This window comes from Rhinatrema bivittatum, chromosome 7, assembly GCF_901001135.1.
Source record: "Rhinatrema bivittatum chromosome 7, aRhiBiv1.1, whole genome shotgun sequence".
Classification (NCBI taxonomy): Eukaryota; Metazoa; Chordata; class Amphibia; order Gymnophiona; family Rhinatrematidae; genus Rhinatrema; species Rhinatrema bivittatum.
This window is the reverse complement of record NC_042621.1, coordinates 298,346,498-298,366,041: the sequence shown is the minus strand read 5'-3', so window position 1 is coordinate 298,366,041 and position 19,544 is coordinate 298,346,498. Positions and strand designations below refer to the sequence as shown.

Here is a 19,544-nt window from a genome sequence, read left to right as displayed (position 1 = left end):
GGGTTCGGAAAACGGACGCCGGCATAATTGGGTGTCCGTCTCCTGACCTGCGGGCCAATTAAAAAATTTTTTTTTTAATTTAAAATTTTTTTTAAATTTTGGGGCCTCCGACTTAATATCTCCATGATATTAACTCGGCGGGTGTACAGAAAAGCAGTTTTTTCTGCTTTTCTGTGCACTTTCCCAGTGCCGGCAGAAATTAACGCCAGCCTTTAGGAAGGCATTAATTTCTGAAAGTAAAATGTGCGGCTTCGCTGCACATTTTGCTTTCTGGATCGCACAGGAATAGCTAAATAGGGCCATCAACATGCATTTGCATGTTGCGGGCGCTATTAGTTTCGGGGGGGTTGGACGCGCGTTTTTGACGCGCTATTACCCCAAACTGGATAAGGGGTAAAGCTAGCGCGTCGAAAACGCACATCCAACTGTTAGCCAGAGTTTGGATGCGTGTTTGACGCGCGGGGTAAAGCTAGCATGTCGAAAACACGCGTCCAAACTCAGGCTAACAGTCCGCTCCACCGGAGTGCACTGTACTGTATCGGCCCATATGCCAGATAAGTGACTTCTCCATCTAACTGGCAGCCGTTGAACTAGCCAGATATTCAGCAGCTGCTACTTAGCCCGGATAAGTCCTACTTATCTGGCTAAGTTGCTTTTGAAAATCAACCTCAGAATTGTCACAAAAGGACTTCATTTTTATTTATTTAGATATTTAATTCATTTATATGCCACTATCCTGATCAAAAAGATTGATCAAGGTAGTATGCAACATAAATTAAACTCAGTACAATTTCTAATTTATAAAGTGAAATACAAATTTATGTTAATATGCACATACTTGCACAATTATGCAATTTTACCACATAACTACCATAGAATTTAAAAAAATCTAACATAGAATTTGCAAACTCTTGCCGCAGAAATTGGAATTCATGGAAACTCTACACCCTGGATAGTAAACAGCACTTGTTGGACAATATCTGATAATGTGATGGCTGTATTTCTTATAAAGTCACTGCCAAAATTCTGTCTCTTTTTACTGAAAACAGCTCAATAAGGGCATAGCCTTGGCGTCTGGAATTAGCAGGAATTACAGACAAGACAACAAGGTTTGATCAATGACAGCATAGTTATAACATCTCTATCTGCTTTCAGTATTAATGTTTGGCACACAGCAGCGTGGTTTCCAGACTGAAAAAGAGGGTTCTATTTAGCCTCGACTTGTCTGATCTTACCACTTTGTAATGGGTAAAATGAATGACACTTAATAAAATTAGTCTTTTTGGGATTCAACTCCTCTATCACTCAGTAATAACACATGGCAGCCAGTTAAGTCTAGAAAAGCATTGCTCTACATAATACCACTATAAAATATTTGGTCGCCTGGAAGAGTCACACTGGGTTTCTGTGTCTCTGGCTCAGTACATTAGCTTATAATACAGAGACCGGTCATAAATCAGGTCAGGTGTACAGGCAAGATGTTAAGAATGGAGATGCTGGCAATTACAAAACATGTTCTCGATCACAAAAGGAATTTAGTTTCATATTATGTATTTGTGTTGCGTTCAGCTCCCGCGAGCTACCACTTACCTTCCTGGGCAGGCTAGCCCCGCTGCTTCCCGACATGGCGAACATCGCCGACACATCGTTGAGTACCATGCAGCAGGAGGCCACCAGTCTCACTCGCTGTCCCTCTCCTTAAAGCATGCATGCATCCCGATGTCTGCCTGCTTAAAGGGCCCACGGTGGGAAAAGCCCAATGGTGGCCCTTGATCACATCACAAGCCTAGCCCTATAAAGGATCCTCTCTGCCTCTCCCTCGGTGCCTCTGTAAAGGTTCAGCTGTTCTGTAGTGTGTGTTGTTTCCAGCTTTCATCCCAGCCCGTTCCAGCATTCGTTTCAGCCTGTTCCAGCCTTGACAGCCCAGCGCCTCCACCCTATCCCCCTCTCTTCCTTTCCTCAGACAGATTCCTGCCTTTGACCCTTGCCTGGATTCTGGATACATTTGACCAATGCCTGGAATCCGGATGCGCCTGACCGCTGCCTGCCTTTCACAGTTGCCTGGACTCAATACGACTGACTGATGCCTGCCAGTGAACCCTAGCCTGGCCTTGGACCATATCTCCAGTCACCAGCAGAGCCCATCACCTAAGATCTGCCGGCCCTGGCACCCAAAGGCTCAACCCAAGGGGAATGTGGGCTGGTAAACTTGAAGCTCCTGACCGTAAGACAAAATAGAGATGGATCTATACAAAGAATAGGTCCCCTGTCATAGCAGATCCCTGTGGACCGGTAACTGGGAAGGAGAGTCCACCAGGAGCCTCTGCAGATCTGCATACCACAGCCTCCTGGGCCAAACTGGACTTAACAGAAGCACCAGCCCGTGCATCTTTCGATCTTCTCAATCACTCTGCCCAACATGGGCCACGGGAAAGAGCATACTGAAGCTGGTCTTCTGGCCACTCTTGCTTGAGAGCATCAATGCCCAAGGACTTCAGATCTCCCATGCGCCTGAAAAAAGGGGGAGAAAGCTTTGCATTGTGTGATGTCACCAACAGGTCTAGAAATGGTAAGCCCCAGTGGACCACTTTGAGCTGGAATGCTTCATCCAACAATTCCCATTCTTCTGGATCTAGAATCTGTCTGCTGAGAAAATCAACTCTTACATTGTCTTTTCCCTCAATGTGGGAGACTGAGATCTCCTGAAGATGTACTCCCGCCCATTCCAAGAGCTGGACTATTTCCTGCAACGCTTGCCAGCTCTTGGTGACTTCCTGGCAATTGATGTAAGCCAGTGTCATCACATTGTCTGACATTACTCAGAGCGCTTGACCCTGCAAGCAGTCAATGAACCACAAGCATGCCAACCTAACGACACATGCTTCCAGATGATAAATGCTCCAGAGAGACTTCTCTGCATTCCAGTGCCCCTGCACCATCAAATTCTGACAGTGAGCACCCCAATCCTGGAGGCTTGCATTCATCACGAGTATCAGTCAGTCCAGTGCTCATAGGGAAATGTCCTTCCTTAGATGATCCACTTTCAACCATCCCTGCATTTGGATGCTAATCTCCACCAGTAATTGAAGCCATATTGAGAAGTCCTGACACTGTGAACTCCATCACGTAAGCAGCATATTCACACTTGCCCACAGAGCTACTTCTAGGGTGTCTGCCATCAACTGAGCATGTGCAGGTAAGACCATACTGCCGGGCAAATTGCTTCTGTCAAAAGCCACACCTATGCTATCAGTTTCTGAATGCGACCTCTGGCAAGAACACCCTCTATGCTTCGTATTGACAATGAACAAAGAGACACTACAGTGTCCGATACAGCTGTACATTGCTCTTGACCAAGTTCACTACCCAACCTAGTTACTGCAGCAAGGAGACCATTTTGGCTTATCTTGTAATTATCTGTTATTTGCTCTGTAATGTCCATAAATTACTCACAAGGAGTATGCCTGTGTTTTATCTGCATTGAATGCTACACTAAATAATCAGGTGACTGATTATTCAAAGTAGTTATGCGTGTAAATGCAACATATTGTTGCAGCAATTTTCAAAAGCTATTTAAGAACGAAAAGTGTTATGTGAATAACTCCTATGGCAATTCAAAGGCATATACGGAGAAATTACTACTTACCAGCAGGTGGACAGAGCAAAGCTGATGTCACGGTATATATACCCCTGCACTAACATCAGCATGCCAGTATTCTCTGCAAAAGCCAACTGTGAACAACTAAACAATACATGATCATAACTATTAACAGACAACCATTCAAACACACAGTTAACAGGAAAACACTGAGCTCATATAAGGAGCATAACATCACTAATCTAGGGACTGAATCTGACACTTACCAGTAATCCCCAAAAACGCAGCCACTCAGGTCGACAATAGCACCACCATCCGGCAGCCAAGGGCAGGAAGGTGGATTGACCTGTCTTCATTAAAGAAAAGGAAATTATCAAGTATGTAGTAATTTCTCCTTTCTTAGCATTCAAACAGGTTAGTCCACGACCAGTGGGATGTACCAAAACTACTCCTGAACAAGGTGGGTTGTTGCCTGTGGTCCGATCAACACCAAAGGCTGCGTCCTGTCAGGCCTGCACATCCAGGCGATAATGTTTGGAAAAGTTGTGTAAAGAGGACTATGTCGCAGCTCGCCAAATCTTGACAGGAGACAACAATCTAATCTCTGCCCTAGTGGAATGAGCCCTAACCTGACTAGGCAACGGTTGTTCAGAATCCACATACACAGCCATGATAACCTCCTTAATCCAGTGGGCTATTTTAGTCCACGATGCCGGCTCACCTTGTTTACTCCCACTGTGGAGTATAAACAGCCAGTCTGTCTTCCTGAGAAGTTTTGAAATCTCCAAACACCTCATGGTATGCTGCTTGACATCCAAGGGCTGTAACAGACTATATTCATCCACATCTCTCCCCCTGTCCAGTGTCGGCAAGGAAATCGATTGATTCAAGTGAAAATCCGAGACCATCTTTGGCAAAAAAGGATTTATCAGTTCGCAGCTGGACTGCCCCCAGAGTCACTCGCAGGAATGGTTCTTGGCAAGACAGTGCCCGTGGTTCAGAAACTCTACGCGCAGAATATCATCCTCAAGTAAATAATCTCAAAGACAGGCCATGCAGTGGACAAAGGTGAGACCCACCAGAAAATCCAGAACCAGATTAAGGTTCCACAAGGGCACCGGCAATCACAAGTGCGGACAAAGATGCTTCACCCTTTTCAAGAACTGGTCTGGATGGGCCAGCAAGGGTTCACCATTCATGTGGCCTTGGAAACAGGCAAGAACCGCCACCTGTACCTTCCTTCAAGGAATTAAAGACCAAGCTCAATCACCCATCCTGCAAAAAATCCAATCTGAGTGCTATCTTAACCGAACGAGGATGAATCCCTTGTTCCCCACACCAAGCCTCAAACACTTGCCAAACCTGAACATAAAATAAGGAAGGGGAGAACTTTCACACTCGAAACAAGGTGGAATTCACAGCAGTGGAATATCCACACTTCAGACACCGAGCCCTCTCAGGGGCCATACTGTAAAACAAAATCAAGTCAGATTCCCAGTAGGGAGATGCATTCCACCATCTGCTGGAGATGGAGAATACTGGCAGGCTGATGTCAGTGCAGGGGTATATATACACCATGATGTCATCTTTGCTCCATCTCCATCCGCTAGTCATGTCTGAATGCTAAGAAATGTAGCAATTTTCAAAAGATCACTTATGTGGATAAAGTGCATTTGCATGTGTAAAACCCATTTTTAAGAGTATAAATGCTTTTGAAAATCAGGCCCTATATGAACTGCGTGATTCTCTGGAACTTGAGTTGTATATTCTGTAAGTTATCTGTGCTGTGTGCCTCAAAGTTATCTGCATTGTAGGATTCCCTGTTATCTATGCCGTGTACTTTTGAGATTTTTTGTTACCTGCACTATGTACATCTATTACATTTTCATTGCATATTTTCCTATGTTATCTAAATCATGCCAGTCTCTCTGTTACCTGTGTTGTGTGAATCTATATGTTACCTGTAAGGTACACTCCCCTGTGCTACCTGAATCCTGCAATTCTCTCTGGTAGTGACCTGCACACACTCTTATGTTATCTGCATTCTGTGATTCTCTCCATTACCTGCACTGTATACTTCTGTATTTCATCCAGGACAAATTCCACCTCCTTGGAAGATGTTAATGATGCAAGGTTCCCGCTTAAATTGTAGCAGTAGAGTTTTGCATTGTCATAGCTCTCCCGACTGGAGTTTATGCGTAGACAGGCATCCCCGACATGACTCCAACCCTCGCCACACAGATGAGCTGCAATTCAAAGCACAGATCACTAAAATTCCCCATATTTCATCTACTTGAAATCACAATATAGAAGTAACTTGTTTTTGGCAGTGATAATTTGGTTTTTTTTTCCCAGAACATGTCACATTTAATAAAAGTTGTTTCTCTTCTCTTTCAGTCTGCTTTTTTCATCAAAGAAAGGGAGAAGGAACCTGGGGGAGAAGTTTAGAAGAGGAACTGGGTATTTTTAACAGATATTTATTTTTTAAGCTCTTTTATGCCTGGCTTGGATGTTGTCAGCACATATTTTTCACATTCTGCCAGCATACTTATGATCTCAGGATCAGAGCTCTGCAATATGAAAAGAACATTTTTCATAGCTATTAAAAAGGCTGTCTGAAAATTACCCACCCTTAATCTATCTAAAAATACCTGTGGGGGTCCCATGGTGCATGTATTTTAACAGGGTGAAAGGGAGGTGTTCCCAAGGGCGTGTTGTGGCCGGATTAGGAAATAGTGAACATACTTTGCATTTTCAAATGTATACGTGCTATTTCCCAGCCAAATTAAGCCTGCACAAAAAGCAGGTGCAAATTCTGCAGGCTACTTGTACTCATGAGCTACTTTTAACAGGGAAAATATGCTCAGACATTTCATTTGAAAAAGTGTACAAAGTCCACAGGTTGTTTTGAAAATTCCCCCTAAAAGATTGTTTGCAAACTGTGATGCCCTCATTAAACCAAAATATGAATTTGACAAAGATGTTATGTACAACCTTTCAAGACAACATAGATCCCTTCTTCAGATATTCAGAATGGAAAATACCAGAGTTTGCTGCAGAGGCATGGCAGCTTGACTAGTCACACATTAAAGGACATCTATAGAAGGAGCTCTCAAAAGATCATAATCAACTTTTTTCTATAATTTTCATGTTAATTCAGTATAAAATGTCACAACTTCCTCCTCCTATTTATCTGTCATCTTCCCATACAAAAGTCCAAGACGCATTAATAATCCAGTTTTCTCCAGGACTGACAAGACACAAGAATCAACTCAAGGGAGTAGTTTTTTTTCAGCAGTCTAAAGAAAAGTGCCCCATAACACCAAAGGATTGATTGCACTCTAGGAACCATCCTCTCAGAAAATCACAAACAAATTTACAGGCATGAGCAAAGCTGACATAATTTTAAAAACAAAATTCAATTTATTAAAATATTGAGCATTGTTTCCATGCTACCATAAAAACATAAGATTTTGCAATACTGGGTCAGACCAAATGTCCATCAAGTCCAGCATCCTGCAGCACACTGAGCTGATAATTTCAATATATAGGCCATTATTATGCCTAAATTTTTTTCCTGGATGGTAACTCCTAATATGGAACCTAACATCATGTAATTACGGCATGGGTTATTTCCCTATGAGCATCACTTTGTACTTGTCCACATTAAATTTCATCTGCTATTTGGATGCCCAGTATCCCATTCTCGCAAGATGCTCCTGCAGTTTATTACAATCTGCTTGTATTTTAACAACTCTGGATATTTGATCACTTCACTCATCATTCCTCTTTCCAAATCATTTATAAATATATTAAAAAGCACCGGTCCAAGTACAGATGCCTGAGGCACTCAACTGTTTACCCTTTCCCACTGAGAAAACTGACCATTTAATCCTACTCTCTGTTTCCTGTCTTTTAACCAGTTTGTAATCAACGAAAGGACATCACCTCCTATCCCATGACTTTTTTATTTTCTTGGGAGTCTCTCATGAGGGACTTTGTTAAACACCTTCTGAAAATCCAAATACACCACACATCTACCTGCTCACCTTTATCCACGTTTATTAACCTTTTCAAAAAAATGTAGCAGAATTGTGAGCAAGACTTCCCTTGGGTAACTCCATGCTGGCTGTTTCCCATTACCCATGTCTTTCTTAATTTTCTGTGATTTTTTCTTTAGAATAGTTTCTACGATTTTTCCCAGCACTGAAGTCAGGCTCACTGGTCTATAGTTTCCCAAATCACCCCAGGAACCCTTTTTAAATATCAGTGTTACATTGGCCACCTTCCAATCTTCAGATACAATGGACAATTTTAATGAAAGATTACAAATGACTAGTAATAAATCTTAAATTTCATTTTTGAGATCTACATAAGAACATGCCATACTGGGTCAGACCAAGGGTCCATCAAGCCCAGCATCCTGTTTCCAACAGTGGCCAATCCAGGCCATAAGAACCTGGCAAGTACCCAAAAACTACTTGAATAAGCAGAAATAAGGGTCAAGAAACAAGTTGTAAGTTGGAGTGGCCATCTCAAGTCTTCAAAAACCACAAACAGGTTAGGTTCTCAGGATATAAGCAATATATGTGTATGATCAGAGCCAGTGCATGCAAATCTACCTCACGCATATACATAATGGATAACTGAAAACCAAGGCCATTTGTAGATTCTAGACTGGACTTGGCCATTCCTGTTGTAACTACAAACAAACCAAACACGGGGAAAAGGAACAGTCTTTATGAATAGACTCTTGTCCGGTATCTTTATAGGTAACGTCCAAAGGGAAGTACCTCAATATTAATATATACCATTTTTACTTTTTATTTCATCAGCGAGCTTAGTGCATTGTGTATATATTCATAACATATTCAGTCTTATCAAACCCACTTGTGTGAGCTCTCCTTCAAACCATAGGCCTTAACAATGTCTTTAAAAAGCTAAATGAATCGTGTATCCAAAATCTTTATATAGCCATCCATTATTGAGTGGGTTTGATAAGACTGAATATGTTATGAATATATACACAATGCACTAAGATCACTCATAAAATTAAAAAGTAAAAACAGTATATACTAATATTGAGGTACTTCCCTTTAGAAGTTACCTATAAATATATCGGACAAAGCAGAGTTGCTTAATTATAACAGGTGTTCTCTCAGGACAGCAGGATTTTAGTCCTCACATATGGGTGACATCATCAGGATGGAGCCCAATTACGGAACACTTTTGTCAAAGTTTCTAGAACTTTGACTGGCACACTGAGCATGCCCAGCATGACATTAACCCTGCATCCAGCAGGGGTCCCCCTTCAGTCTCGTTTGTAGCAAAATACGAGCGAAAAATAAAATAATAAAACGTAAGCAAACCCAACTCCGCGGGGTGGTGGGCAGGTTTTGTGAGGACTAACATCCTGCTGTCCTGGGAGAACACCTGTTACAGGTAAGCAACTCTGCTTTCTCCCAGGACAAGCAGGATGGTAGTCCTCACATATGGGTGAATAGCGAGCTACAGGATGCCCAAGTGAACCAAAAGCACCCGACGTGCAACAGGCACAACAACAGGGGTGCTTTTGGGTATGAGGGCAGCCTGAATTTCACAGTGGGTCGCAGGTAGGAAGTTGGGTTATTAAACTGGAAACAAATTAAGCAGTGCAGACTGGCTAAAGACGCAGTCTTGCCTGCCTGCCAGCCTTGTCGAGACAGTAATGAGCTGCGAAGGTATGGAGAGAGCTCCAAGTATCAGCTCTACAGATGTCAGCAATAGGTACCGAACAGAGGTGCGCTACTGACGTTGCCATGGCTCTTACTGAATGCGCTTTCATGCATCCCTGTAGCGGGAAGACTGCTTGCTGGTAGCAGAAAGTAATACAGTCCGCCAGCCAGGTGGACAGGGTCTGCTTGCCCACCGGAACTCCAAGTTTGGTTTTATCAAAGGAGACAAACAGTTGGGTGGACTTCCTATGGGCTGCAATGCGATTCAAATAAAAAGCGAGCTCACGTTTACAGTTCAATTAATTTTGTTGAAATGGGAGGGGGGGGGTTATCTCCAAGATTTATTAGCTAGCTGGTAAAATCTAGAAGTGGACAAAAATAAAAGGTAATATTATAAGTGCAACCAAATTTAGGAACTAGGAAAAAGAGGCTGCTATGGTTTTTTGAAGAAGTAGGTGAAAAGTTAATTATAAGGGAGAAAAGTTTAGCACTCAAACTACAATAAATCATAGAAAGAAGACGACAGGCAACAATATCTTGAAAAGCTAAGAGAAGCTGGGAAAGTGGTCAGGAATGTAAAAATTCAAATTAAAGAAAATAGCAAATATGGTAAAATGGGGGGACACGACATTTTATTTTAGATATGTTAGCAATAGAAGGAAGTACAAAAATGGCACTGTGGCACACTGAAGTGAAAGGGAGGAATATGTAGAGGCTGATGAGGAAAAAGCAAAATTGCTTAATACATATTTATGTTCAGTGTTCATTGTGGAAGGGCCAGTGTCAGGCGAGAAAGTATGTTCTTGGGTTTTGAACTAGGGTCTACCCACTTCAGAGCTGGGGTTTTTCTCACAGAGCGGCTCATAAAAAGCCAGCTTTGGCATAAAGTTAGCCTGCCATATGGGTCCGCCTCTGAGTATCTGGATTGGTCCTCAGGGAACTCAAAAGCACTGCTGTGACACCTCATAGATGTTTCCAGCATTTAGATGGCATGGTGGCCAAGAAAGAGCATGGAATCCTGGAGGAGATCCATGAGTTACCAAGCAACGTGATAATATTATTCCATTGTTGGAAGTCTTGTTTAAAATTGTGTGCTGCATTGTCATTAGAAAGAAGCACCTGTGAAAATTATTACTCAGAAAATAATTCCCCAATACCACAGAATAACCAGGAGTCTATAAAAAGAAATACAGTAGGCTCAGGTAGGATAACACGTGTCCCACAGTCACCCATTCTTGACAGATGGGCAGCCAACAAGTATACCCCCCCCCCCCCCCCACTCAAACAAGTCATTAAGGAATTCATTAAAAACCAGGATTACAGTGGGCTCTGGTAGAATTAGACCTGTGACAAAGAGACACACACAGTATCAAGTGCAACAAGAACAAAAAACCTTCCCTATATTAATAGCTGAAGAAGTTCTAGAGAAAAACATTAATGTGTTACCAGAAAAGAGAAAAAAAAACATTGCATGCAGAATTTTAAGATCCATAACCAAAGGATAAAGCAAATTGAGATGGATGACTCTGTCATCAGTGGCAATACTGCAAAAGGTATGAGTGAAGTGAATAACAAATCTCAACTAAAGTCTCATAAGGAGTCCAGGAAAAGCAATAACCTTAAAGAGAGAACCTGGAAAGCTATGACCACAAATGCTCATAGTTTGGGAAATAAAATCCCAGATCTGTAGGCCCTAATGACAAAGGCAAATTTGGACATTGTTGCTATCACAGAAACATGGTTCACAGAATCTCATGATTGGGATACAGCAATACCAGGCTACAACTTGTTAAGGAAGGACAGAGTGGATAGAAAAGGGGGTGGTGTGGCTCTTTATGTCAGAAACAATATCCAAGCATCTGAGCTGCAAGGAAGTTGGGGCAATGAAGAAGCACTATGGGTCGACCTAAAAAAAGATGACGGAGCGTCCATTTATATTGGAGTGGTTTACAGGCCTCCAAACCAAAAGGAAGAGCTGGACAGAGACCTGGTTGAAGACATCCTTAAGATAGGAAAGAAGGAAGAAGTGGTGATCATTGGTGACTTTAATATGCCAGATGTAGACTGGAAAATCCCATCTGCAGAATCTAAAAATAGTAGAGCGATAGTGGATGTGGCAAGTAACCTTGTTCAAACAAATGGTAATGGAACCCACTAGAGAAGGAACTATACTAGACTTAGTGCTCACTAATGGAGATAATGTCTCTGATGTCCAGGTGGGCGCCCACCTCAGCACCAGTGATCATCAAACGGTATGGTTTAATATCACTAAAAGAATATGGAAAAGAAGCACAAAGACCCGAATTTTACAGTTCAAAAACACGGACTTTGAGGAAATGGGGAAATACCTAGAGGAAGAACTAAAAGGCTGGGAGAATGAGAGAGATGTGGATCAGCAGTGGACCAATCTAAAAGGAGCAATTACCAAGGCAACTACTCTACATGTTAGAAGTGTAAAGAAAAGCAAAAGAAAAATGAAACCTATCTGGTTCTCAAAGGAGGTGGCTGACAAAATTAAGGCTAAAAGAACAGCATTCAAGAAATATAAAAGATCCCAAAGGGAGGAGCACAAAGAACAATATTTGATTCAACTGAGGGAGACAAAGAAATTAATCAAGTCGGAAAAAAGTCAAGCGGAAGAGAGGATTGCCAAGGAGATAAAGAATGGTAACAAAACATTTTTCAGATACATCGGTGAAAAGAGAAAAGTTCAAAACGGTATAGTGAAATTGAAAGGTGGAAATGATCAATGCGTGGAGAGAGACGAAGAAATGGCAGATATATTAAACGAATACTTCAGTTCTGTGTTCACTAAAGAAGACCCTGGAGAAGGACCATCTCTACACAACAAGAAACTGGAAGGAAGTGGAATAGACGAAAACCCTTTTACAGTAGAAAATGTATGGGAAGAGCTAAAGAATCTGAAAGTGGACAAAGCCATGGGACCTGATGGGATTCATCCAAGGATACTGAGGGAGCTCAGAGATGTGCTGGCGGGTCTGCTGTGTGACCTGTTCAATAGATCCCTAGAAACGGGAGTGGTGCCGAGTGATTGGAGAAGAGCGGTAGTGGTCCCGCTTCACAAGAGTGGGAACAGAGAGGAGGCTGGTAACTACAGACCGGTTAGCCTCACTTCGGTGGTGGGAAAAGTAATGGAGTCACTGTTGAAAGAGAGAATAGTGAACTATCTACAGTCCGGAGAATTACTGGACCTGAGGCAGCATGGATTCACCAGGGGAAGATCCTGTCAGACAAATCTGATTGACTTTTTTGACTGGGTAACCAAGGAATTGGATCGAGGAAGAGCACTCAATGTCATCTATTTAGATTTCAGCAAAGCTTTTGATACGGTTCCGCACAGGAGACTGGTGAATAAAACGAGAAGCTTAGGAGTGAGTGCCAAGGTGGTGGCCTGGATTGCAAACTGGTTGACGGACAGAAGACAATGTGTGATGGTAAATGGAACTTTCTCTGAAGAGAGAGCGGTTTTGTGGTGTAGCGCAAGGATCGGTGTTGGGACCGGTCCTATTCAATATCTTTGTGAGCAACATTGCGGACGGGTTAGAAGGTAAGATTGGTCTTTTTGCGGACGACACTAAGATCTGCAACAGAGTGGACACGCCGGAAGGAGTGGAGAGAATGAGACGGGATTTAAGGAAACTGGAAGAGTGGTCGAAGATATGGCAGCTGAGATTAAACGCCAAGAAGTGCAAAGTCATGCATATGGGGAATGGAAATCCTAATGAACTGTATTCGATGGGGGGGGGGAAAGGCTGATGTGCACAGAGCAGGAGAGAGACCTTGGGGTTATAGTGTCTAATGATATGAAGTCTGCGAAACAATGCGACAAGGCGATAGCAAAAGCCAGAAGAATGCTAGGCTGCATAGAGAGAGGAATATCGAGTAAGAAAAGGGAAGTGATTATCCCCTTGTACAGGTCCTTGGTGAGGCCTCACCTGGAGTACTGTGTTCAGTTCTGGAGACCGTATCTACAAAGAGACAGAGACAAGATTGAAGCGGTGCAGAGAAGGGCGACCAGAAAGGTGGAGGGTCTTCATTGGATGTCATACGAGGAGAGATTGAAGAATCTAAATATGTACACCCTGGAGGAAAGGAGGAGCAGGGGTGATATGATTCAGACTTTCAGATACTTGAAAAACGTTAACGATCCAAAGACAACGACAAACCTTTTCAGTCAGAAAAAAAAATCAGCAGAACCAGAGGTCACGAGCTGAGGCTCCAAGGAGGAAGACTAAGAACCAGTATCAGGAAGTATTTCTTCACGGAGAGAGTGGTGGATGCCTGGAATGCCCTTCCGGAGGAAGTGGTGAAATCCAAAACTGCGAAGGACTTCAAAGGGGCGTGGGATAAACACTGTGGATCCATCAGGTCTAGAGGAAGCATTTAAAGAGGAGGCAGCAAAACACTGCACGGAGCAGCAGTAGCCACAGAGGCATTCACGGAGCAGGATGCCAGTGGCCAGTGGTTGGTGTTCCACCTTCACGGAGCGGAAGGATGGAGGGCTGCCATCTCCAAATTAAAAAAAAACAAAACAAAAAAAAAACCAGGGATGGGTTCATGGGCTATAGGTATTACCAATTATTAGGCTTATTCAATTACCAATTATTAGGCATTTCAATATTAGATGATAGTTAATGTGACTTTCAAGGCATACTTCACTTTCAATGCATATCCAGCATAGCTCTCTGCTACAACGGCAGGGGAGAAGAAAAACTACTTCACGCATATCCAGCATTGCTCTCTGCTTCAACGGCAGAGAGCTATGCTGCCGCTTAACCAACTAATCAAACTTAATATTTCACTTGGAAGCAGCGCCATCACTGCTCTCTACATTAATGGTGGGGGGTGAAAGGGAAATAGAACCTAAGGTTAATAAGAGCCAAGAGAAACAGATACGTATGAGAAAAAAGAAGTGTGAAGCTTGCTGGGCAGACTGGATGGACCGATTGGTCTTCTTCTGCTGTCATTTTCTATGTTTCTATGTTTCTAAAAGACTTGGACTGTCTCACAGGATTGGATGCAAGCCTTATCCTTTATTATGAAAACTTATGTTACCTGCAGTGCTGTAAGACAGGAACTATTTGAGTTCCTGTCTTACAGGTTCCTTTAAAAAAGCCCTTGCAACCCAGATCCTATGTCAGTGTGCTGCAGATGCCACTGGGGCCTGAAAACCAGGAGCAGGACAACATAAAATAAACACAAATAAGATTGGAGATGAGGTAAACTTCAATTGATTTTCAGAACAGTGTGTCCATGAGGGGCTAACTAAAGAAGATAAGGTGATGGGGTCGGATGGGATACATCAGAAGGTATTAAGTTAGAAAAGTTCTGGCAACTCTGCTGGCTAACCTTTGCAATGCTTCTTTAGAACGGAGTGTAGTTCCGAAGTCCTAGAGATGGGCAGATATGGTTCCAATTCCTAAAAGTGGAAATAAGGAGGAGGCTGAGAACTACAGATATCTAGTCTGATATCTGTGATGAGCAAATTAATGGAATCTCTGCTAAAAGAGAAGATAGTACAGTTTCTAGAATCCAATGGACTGCAAAATCTAAGGCAGCATAGTTTAAACAAAGGTAGATCTTGTCAGACAAATCTAAACAGGGATCAGTCCTTGAACTGGTTCTTTTCAACATTTTTGTTAGGGACATTGCAGAATAATTGTCAGGAAAGAATCTGTTTGCTGATGATACAAAATCTGCAACCGGGTAGAAAGACAGGAAAGTGTGGAAAATATTAGAAGAGATCTAGTGAGGCTGAAGAAATAGTCTAGGGTCTGGCAGATAAGATTTAAACCTAAATAATGCAGAGTTGTACATTTAGGGTACAAAAACCCAAGGGAGAGGTATAGTATTGTGGGTGATATTCTTCTAAGCATGACAGAAGAATGGGATCTGGGGGTGATCATATCCGATGATCTGGAAATGGTGAAACAGATGGATAAAGCAACAACAAAAGCTAGAATGATGCTTGGCTGCATAGTGAAAAGAATGGGCAATAGAAAAAGGGAGGTGATATTGCCACTGTATAGGTCCCTGATGAGACCTAATTTGGAATACTGTGTACAATTCTGGATACTGTACCTTCAAAAGGATATAAACCAGTTGGAGTTGGTTTAGAGGATGACTACAAAAATGGTCAGTGGTCTTCATTCTAAAGAATACGTGGAAAGTCTCTCAAAGATCTAAACATGTATACCCTTACAGGAAAGCTGAGATAGAGGAGATATGATAGAGACATTTAAATACCTCCAAAGTTTACATGCACAGGTGGTAAGCCTCTAAAATGAGGGGTCATGAGACAAAGGTAAAAGGGAGTAGACGCAGGAGTAATTTTAGGAAATACTTCTTTTCAAAGAGGGTAGTGGATGCATGGTACGGCCTCCAGTGAAGGTGTTGGAAGAAAAAAAACAATCTGAATTCAAGAAGGCATGTGAGAAATACAGGGGATCTCAGAGATTGATGGGAACTATAAGGGCTAGATAAAGTGGATGGATGGGCAGACTAGATGACCTATGTGGACTTTTTCTGTCATCATATTTATATGTTCTAATTGCAGTAGTTGATGTGGTTAATGATTACAGTATATGACAGTAACTAGGTTATATATCTCAAAGTAATTATTCAGTTGAATAATTTGGTATAAGTATATAAAGGAGATCTTTACTGCCACTGGGTTTCTAATGTGAGATACTAAATGAGTTTGCACCCCAAGACTATGTAAAGTCTTTAGGTTGTAAAGGGCTTAGCAACAAGGAAGGAAAAGTTAACAGGAACGCCTTATTGGCTTAAATAGAGGAGGAGTTTAGCTTGAGTTTGTTAAGCAATATTCATTTATTTAAATTTCTTATACACTAGATCAAACATATTAGGCAGATAACGCAAAAGCACAAAAATAAATCAAACATATACTTAACATATCAAAATAGACATTGTTATACAGAGCCACTGCTGGAATCTTCATTGCAGTCTGCTTACCTGTTATCTGTTTTGATTGCATTTTTCTCCCCCTGGTTTGTCTGCTGCTACCTTGTTTTTGTCAACTTTGTCATTACTGCACTTCCCTGGTTGCCTGCCCCGCCCACTTGATGATATAGGAGGCTGCCCCCATCTACTGTCTTGTGCCGATGCTGGAGTGTGACTAAGGAGTATGCTCCTTAGTGTGCTCCTTTGTGTGTTTTTGTTTTGTGGTTTTCTTGACACTATGCCATACCAAGGTTTTCTGTAAACTTTGCCCTTTTTTTTTTTTTTTTTAATCGATTTTCCACATCACTTTCTATTTTATGTCTCAACAAATCCCTGTCTGTGTTGAGCATGGACATTATTCTGCAATTTCTCAGCCTGTTAACTCTTTTCCATGTCATAGACCTCAGTATATATGGTACATTTAGCTCAGTTTTTCTTTACAGAAACTTTTTATATAGCACAATAATGCTTCTTCCCAACTCAGCTGTGGCTTGGATCAATGCCCTCGCCATGGTTAATAAGGCTCCACTGACTGCTGATTTCATTATCACCCACGATTTACATTTTTTATTTATAAGCAAGACCTGGCTTAAACCTGGAGATGCTTGCTGTCTGAGTTCTACCTCTCTGCCTAATTACAATTTTGTACATGAAGACAGGCCCAAGCAGAAGAGTGGAGGTGTTGCTATCATTTATCTGAGTATTCTCTCCATCAAAGAGTTATTTCTTAACTTCAAGTCCTCCACTGAATTCCTCTTCTTTCAATTAGATAAATCTAAATGTTTTAATGTGCTTTTGATTTATCAGCCTCCTCACATATGCAGCCAGCAGCTCCACAATTTAATTATGTTAAGTAATGAATGTTCTGTGTGTATTTCTCATTTTATTCTGCTGGGTGATTTTAACATGCACACTGATGAACCAGATAGTGCTTTAGAGTTCTGGTTATTTCCAGCTATGTACAACCTTCTTTTATCTCAATGGGTCAAATAATCAAACCATAAAGATTTATTTATTTATTTATTTAACTTCTTTTACTATACCGACACTCAAGACCAGGTCTTATCGTACCGGTTTACATTAAAACATGGGGAAACCAATTAACGTATAAGTAGAAATGAGAAGTTACATTAAAACAGGGAGAGTAATAACATGGAAGTCGGAAGATAGGACAGAATTAAACAATAACAGAAATGGGAGATCAAGAATCAACCAATAAGTTAACAAAATTACAAACTATAAATTAACATAAAACAATAAATTAGTAATACAGAAACATGGATTATAATCAGCGGATATATACTTGGTATGTCAGATGGGGGGTGGCGGGGGGGGGTGGGAAAAAAGGTGGGTTGAGGTAGAGAGGGGAAAGGGAAAAAGGTTGGGAGTGAGGGGAGGGATAAAGGGTGGGTTGAAGGGTGAGAGAGTTGGTTAAAATGGATTCCTTCAACGGTAGGCTTGTGTGAACAGCCAGGTTTTAAGTTTTTTTCTGAAGGTTAAATGGCATTGTTCCTGGCGTAAGTCTTGAGGAAGCGAATTCCAATGTAGCGGACCTGCTGTCGAAAGTGCTCGCTTGTTAATGGAGTTGTGGACTGATGATTTGTTGGGAGGGGCCTTGAGCTTACTTTTGTAGGCAGTTCTTATTGGTCTTGAGGATGTGTGTAGTTCCAGAGGGAAGGTGAGTTGGAGAGTGGATTGTTGGTAGACCGATTTGTGGATGATAGTGAGAGCTTTGAAAAGTATTCTATATTGAATAGGAAGCCAATGTAAGATTTTTAGGATAGGTGTGATGTGGTCCTTGCGCCGTGTGTTTGTAAGGATCCTGGCCGCTGCGTTTTGCAGCATCTGTAGAGGTTTGGTCGAAGAGGCGGGGAGACCGAGTAGAAGAGCGTTGCAATAGTCTATCTTTGAAAACAGTATTGCTTGAAGCACGGAACGGAAATCCTGGAAGTGTAAGAGCGGTCTTAGATGCTTCAGGACCTGTAGCTTGAAGAAACATTCTTTAGTGTAGATGGCCATATACGGTGTAGATGGCCATAGTGTAGATGGCCATATACGGTGTAGATGGCCATAGTGTATATGGCTATAGTGTAGATGGCCATAAACATTCTTTAGTATAGATGGCCATATACCTGACTTAATTTTAACATCTGAGACCATTTACCGTCAGTCTAAGTTTTTCAATTTTCTTCATATACTTAGCCAGATAATGCCTTAATCACATTTCGGTTATGCCAAGTAAGTCCAAGTTTGTATGCTAATGCCAGAAGTCTAAGAAGTAAGATGGGAGAATTAGAGAGTATACAGTGAATGATGACATAGACTTAATTGGCATCTCAGAGACATGGTAGAAAGAGGATAACCAATGGGACAGTGCTATACTGGGTTACAAATTATAATGCAATGACAGAGAAGAGCATCTTCGTGGTGGAGTGGCACTTTATGTCCGGGATGGCACAGAGTCCAATAGGATAAATGTCCTGCATGAGACTAAATGCAAAATTGAATCTTTATGGGTAGAAATCCCTTGTGTGTTAGGGAAGAGAATAGTGATAGGAATATACTACCGTCCACCTGTTCAAAATGGTGAGATGGACAGTGAAATCTAAGAGAAATTAGGAAAGCTAACCAAACTGGTAGTGCAGTAATAATGGGAGATTTCAATTACCCCAATATTGACTGGGTAAGGGTATGCTAGACAGATAAAGTTTCTATATGTAATAAAAGAGTTTTATGGAGCAATTGGTTCAGGAACAGACGAGAGAGGGAGCAATTTTAGATCTAATTCTCAATGGAGCACAGGATTTGGTGAGAGAGGTAATGGTGGTGGGGCCGTTTGGCAACAGTGAATTAATGACTGGAAAGGGGACAGTAAGTAAATCCACGGCTCTAGCACTAAACTTTCAGAAGGGAAACTTTGATAAAATGAGAAAAATAGTTAGAAAAACAAAACTGAAAGGTGTAGCTACAAAGATAAAAAGTGTACATCAGGCATGGACATTGTTAAAAAAAACAAAACCATCTTAGAAGCACAGTACAGATGTATTCCACACATTAAAAAAGGTAGAAGGAAGGCAAAATGATTACCAGCACTGTTAAAAGATGAGGTGAGAGACTATTTCAGCCACAAGATCTGCATTCAAAAATTAGAAGAGGGATCCATCAGAAGAAAATAGGGTAACACATAAGCTTTAGCAAGTTAAATGTAAGACATTGATAAGACAGGCTCAGAGAGAATTTGAAAAGAA

The 19,544-nt window shown here is 41.6% G+C and overlaps 1 protein-coding gene across 3 annotated transcripts in view; it reads right to left on the bottom strand.

The window, feature by feature from the left end:
• The window catches only part of ATRNL1 (attractin like 1), a 2,205,421-nt gene that overhangs the window by 1,438,081 nt on the left and 747,796 nt on the right, over positions 1-19,544 (bottom strand). For all 3 annotated transcript variants that reach the window (XM_029610472.1, XM_029610473.1, XM_029610474.1), the window contains exon 15: positions 5,663-5,844. In XM_029610472.1, coding sequence (XP_029466332.1) covers positions 5,663-5,844 — 182 coding nt within the window. The remainder of the gene's footprint in view (positions 1-5,662; positions 5,845-19,544) is intronic.